This window comes from Poecilia latipinna, unplaced genomic scaffold, assembly GCF_001443285.1.
Source record: "Poecilia latipinna isolate Pla-1442-1.1 unplaced genomic scaffold, P_latipinna-1.0 Scaffold3921, whole genome shotgun sequence".
NCBI classification, from domain to species: domain Eukaryota; kingdom Metazoa; phylum Chordata; class Actinopteri; order Cyprinodontiformes; family Poeciliidae; genus Poecilia; species Poecilia latipinna.
Window position 1 is genome coordinate 494 of NW_015116537.1, and position 4,791 is coordinate 5,284.

At 37.1% G+C, this 4,791-nt stretch overlaps 1 protein-coding gene across 2 annotated transcripts; it reads left to right on the forward strand.

Moving 5' to 3' along the window:
- Positions 1 to 245: 245 nt before the first annotated feature.
- On the forward strand, positions 246 to 4,374 carry LOC106941884 (complement C1q-like protein 2). 2 transcript variants are annotated; one of them, XM_015025026.1, is made up of 7 exons: positions 246 to 458; positions 890 to 1,020; positions 1,136 to 1,177; positions 1,665 to 1,727; positions 1,929 to 2,012; positions 3,466 to 3,597; positions 3,701 to 4,374. In XM_015025026.1, the coding sequence occupies exons 1-7, from the start codon at positions 373 to 375 to the stop codon at positions 3,982 to 3,984; spliced, it is 822 nt and encodes a 273-aa protein (XP_014880512.1). In that variant the 5' UTR covers positions 246 to 372; the 3' UTR covers positions 3,985 to 4,374. The 2 variants fall into 2 exon arrangements, with proteins under 2 accessions (XP_014880512.1, XP_014880514.1); XM_015025028.1 differs by lacking the exons at positions 1,665 to 1,727; positions 1,929 to 2,012.
- The last annotated feature ends 417 nt before the right edge of the window (positions 4,375 to 4,791 follow it).

A 4,791-nucleotide genomic window follows, 5' to 3' on the forward strand; every position in this document is an offset into this window, starting at 1 on the left:
GTAGAGCTTAATTGAGTTAGAGTTGCTTATATGATACTAGATTAGCAAGGCACTGTAATGTTGTAAAAACATACTGTTCTGGTTTTAAGAGCAATCCAACTCCCTCCTTTATTGTCAGTTCAGGTTTAATTGTATAACACATGTTCAGGTAGTTCGTAGTGCCTTATCAGGTAGTTCATAGTGCCTTGCATTATAAAAGCATCATACAATCACCTTGACCTTACATTTGGTCAATGGTCCATTTGCTACTATTCAAAGGCAACTCTGGATTTTTAGGCTTGACCTAAATGAACTCAGTGTTTCAGCTGTTTTACAGATTACTGAAAATTTGTTCCAGAGTTGTGGTGGACAGAAGCTGAATCCTGCTTCTCCATGTTTAGTTCTGGTTCTGGTTGTGGTCTGTTCTGCATTCCCAGAACCAGAAGACCTGAAATGGCAGAATCTCCTTCTGTGTGCAGGTGGGCTTCATACACAACCAGTTCTGTAGAGTAACATTTAAATATTTTACTGATATTTTGGGCCCATAGACTTCAATTCAGATTTGACCAGATCTGACCTATTCCCTCTAACTTCCTCCCCACCCTCCAGATCCTGTTGGAGTACAGTTTTGAAATAATTTGTTTTTATGATCCATTGTTCTCCTTTTTATTGGACAAGGCTAAAGTAACACTTTTTATCATCCGTTTTCCTGACAAGATACTCTGGTAATGATTTGCCACAAACAATAAAATTCAGTCTTTAAGGCTTGACGAAGTTTAAGAGTTGACCCACATAGACCAACACCGAGGATGGAAATAAGAACGCTGCTTCCATTGCTGCTGCTGGTCTGCTCCGTCTCTGCAGCTCAACCTCAAGCGGAGTCTGGAAATGACATTCTTTCACATTTAAGGCAGACTGAGGGACAGGTAGAACCGGACCAGCAGACCTGCACACAGGACATCAACGGAGTCCTGAGGGAGATGAGCGCCTGGTTGGCTGGACTGAAGGTGGAGGTTCAGCACCTACAGAGAGATAATGAAGGTTTGTTTACAAAGAGAGTTCAAGCATTGGAAAGACTATTTCTGATTAACTAAACACTCATATTGCACGACCATTTTAATTCTGTGTTTTATGTTTGTTTTTTTTCTATTCATAGTGAAGACGAAAGAGCTAGAATCACTGAGCCAACGATACCAAGGTACTGACTGATACAAGACGATGTGCAGAGGTTTGGTATTAAGTTTACTTTGGATATATCACAAGTATCAACTAATAAAATATCAATGGAATAACTGGGAACAGTAAGTTACACACATGACTGTATAGACAGTATAAGCAAATCTTTCTCTTGATTCTGTCAATCTGGAGTTGACTTAAAATAAATAAAGCACATGATTTATGTTAATGCAATGACCTGACCTGATGTTTATTACAGTATAAAAAAGTATAGATACAAATGTATACAACACTAACATTTAACTTTTTAATGTATTATACAGAAATTTAAAAAAGTAGAAGAAATATTTTTGTTCAGATACCTGTATTGCTCTATGACAATGCCTATGTATTAAAAACAGATTTACCTTAACCAAAACAGTTTTGTTTCAAACAAACGTAGATTTTCAACCCACTAAGAAATACCTAAAACAACAGAACACATTTTTTTGGTATTTCTTCTTTTTCAGCTCAAGCAGCAGAGCTTGCTGCTGTTAAAGCCAAGGCAAACGGCATCGAAAACCAAGTAGAAGGTTTGTGAACTCTGAAGGAAACACTCAGCCTGTTTGATGTCACATCCATATCAGTGACATTAATATCTCACTTTGAAATTTAAATTGTTACAGCTGATCATATTTGTACAATATATTTCAGATGTGGGAAGACATAATACTCTGAACATATCAACAAATGTTTTATTTCACTGAATCTCTTTGTTTATCCTTTCACTGCAGCTCAGGCAGCAGAACTGGCTGCTGCTAAAGCCAAGGCTAACGTCACCGAGAACCAAGTGGAGGCTCTGAGGAGAGAAGGAGAAGGTTTGTGAACTCTGAAGGAAACACTCATACCAGCAGTTCACTATCAATGACTTCAATGTCCAAGTTCAATGAAAATAACTGTGTGAGCACAAATCTTATCCTAAGACTGGATGAAATCTGAATGTGAAAATGAATAGGTTTAAATGAGCATTTAGAACAAAGCTGACATCCTATAATATTTGCAGGTTTTAACTTTTTAACGTGGAACATTAAATGGTATACAGGCCATACGATTTAAGTAAAGTAGATTATTTGATTATTACCAAGTAAAATCTATTGTGTAGCAGTCCAACTATAAGACCAAGAAAATAAAAATAGAACTTCCTGTAGTGATAGCGAGCTTCCTTAATCCTTGTGACAGGGTTCTCTTATGATTTGGACAAACAAAAATTGACTGCCCAAGGCCAGAGATCACTTTAGTGAAATTTATTTAGCTTTTCTTCAGGTGAAAAAAATGGCAGGTGCAGAATATATACAAGGACGTCCAAGGCAGGTTAAAAACAGACAAACAGCAATACCTTCAGTGCAAGAGTCCATCACCTTCCATGTGACTTCTCAACAACTACTAAACAATTACTTCTAACTCAAATACACGCTTAGAGTATACATAATAATAATAATAATAATAATAAAAATAAACTTGTAATCAAAAATACAATAATCAATTTAATAGAAAACACTCAGTATGTTCCGATGAAGTCACTACGTCATCACATGACTCTCTCCTGGCGCGCCATAATCCGGAAATAACCCTGCTTGTTTAAAATCAAACCGGGAAAATGTTTGCAAATGAAAATAGGTTAGGATGGATGCTAACTGAAGCAGGAACACCGCGTGTGCACCCACGATGAACCACGTCAGTTTAAGCTGCAACATAAATAAGTTCGCGGTTGTGTGTATGTGTGTGCAGGCGTGCTCCCATGTTGACACGTACTCATAATTAAGTCCCGGCTCGTGACGGCTCCTATATCACAATCCTCAACCCCCAATGTTGCTCTCAAAAACTTAGAATTCAGAAATAGATTTAAAAGATTTATCCACTTCCTGTCAGTAAATGGGACATTAATCTACCAGTACAGATCTTTACTTTTGGAGTAAAATTTGCACAAACCCATTTAAAATGATCTAAAAATTCAACCTTCGATTTATGGAATATAAAATACACTCTGCGAGAGAAAGAATTTTCCAAATGGGTTTCTCACTATCACATGTCCAAACTGCATGAGACATTTTCCCATCTCCCATCTACAGATAGGAGCTCCAGCACTGCTGAAATTCTTTTTAAGTATATGAAGGCATCAGCATGCTTAAGAAAATAAATCAATGCAAATATTTACAACTTTTTTGCATTTGTGAATTTGTTGTATTCAAACAACAAATTCACAAATGTTGAGATGTTTAAAACTCTTGCTGTGTGACTGAATTTGGCTGATGTCCCGTTTCTGTCTCTCAGCCAAGCGACTGGCTTTCTCTGCTGCTCTTTTGGAGTCGGGTTCAGGAAACCACGGGCCATTCAACACACACACAATCATGGTCTTCAGACATGTTACCACTAATATTGGAAATGCCTACAGTCCAAGTACAGGTGCATCAATTTACACTTTATATTTTGCATTTTTATTTACAGTATGAACAAAATGTAACATTTCTTATGACATGAGAGATAATTACAATTCTTGATAATACAGGGCTGTTTACTGCACCAGTAAGAGGAGTGTATCACTTTGAGTTCCACATCTACGGACATGGAAGTTCTACACAGCCTGCTTATGCGGTGTTGGTCAAGAATGGAGTGCAAATCTTTGCAACATATGAACATCAGCCTGCTGGTGGTCAGAAGACTTCTAATGGTGTTACACTGATGTTAAACATCGGAGACATTGTATTTGTGCGTTTGCCGGCTAACTCATGGGTTCATGACAATCAAGATCATCACACTACCTTCAGTGGCCATCTACTGTTCACCATGTAGAAATATAACAGGGTTTTATTTTTAAATTAGAATTTGTGGTAGAAGCCAGGCAGCACAGATCTGCATCAAAGATTATTGTTCAAAGATAATAACAACAAACAGTTGATTACATTTTGGTTTAAATGTGCAATTTCTAAATCACACGTAATTGAAATTATTGAAAAGTAGAAGAGATTTGTGTGTGGGTGTGTGTGTGTGTGTGTGTGTGTGTGTGTGTGTGTGTGTGTGCGTGTGTGCGTGTGTGTGTGTGTGGACCACGCAGCACCAGCGCCTCTTTCTGTCCAGTTTGGCACATTATTACACATCTGAACATGTTCTAAAATCTAATTGAGCATTTTTATATAGAACAATTTGAATACATCAACTTATTTTTTCATGTCACAGGATTAATAAACATGTCCACATTACAGTCTTCAATGTTTTTCATTTGTAGCATAAGTTTTTTAATGAATGCAATGCACAGTGTCACAGAATGGATTATTGACTGAGCCGTTTCATCTGAAACATCCAGTAATTAACTTATAGTGTGATTGTTCAATTTATTTATGAACTGCTTTATAAATGGCTTGTTCTTATAGGCATATATTTTTGAAGAATCAAAATGCTGTAAGTTACAGTGGAAGACAATACATTACTTCCTCCTAGTGGGTAATAGGTATTTTCTGAATCTACATAAAAGAACTACAGACAACTTATGTGAGTTTTTTCCAAGCTTTCATGAAAGGAGAAGATGCAGCGTTCTGACAACTTCCAGCTTGAGTTCGTCTTTTATTTTGAGAGAAGGGAGAGATAAAGAGAAGATGCGAA

Coding starts and splice junctions, on each gene's coding strand:
- LOC106941884 (XM_015025026.1), top strand. CDS start 373: ATGTTTAGTTCTGGTTCTGGTTGTGGTCTGTTCTGCATTCCCAGAACC. Junction 1,728..1,928: donor CATCGAAAACCAAGTAGAAG/GTTTGTGAACTC, acceptor CTTTCACTGCAG/CTCAGGCAGCAGAACTGGCT. Junction 2,013..3,465: donor TCTGAGGAGAGAAGGAGAAG/GTTTGTGAACTC, acceptor TCTGTCTCTCAG/CCAAGCGACTGGCTTTCTCT.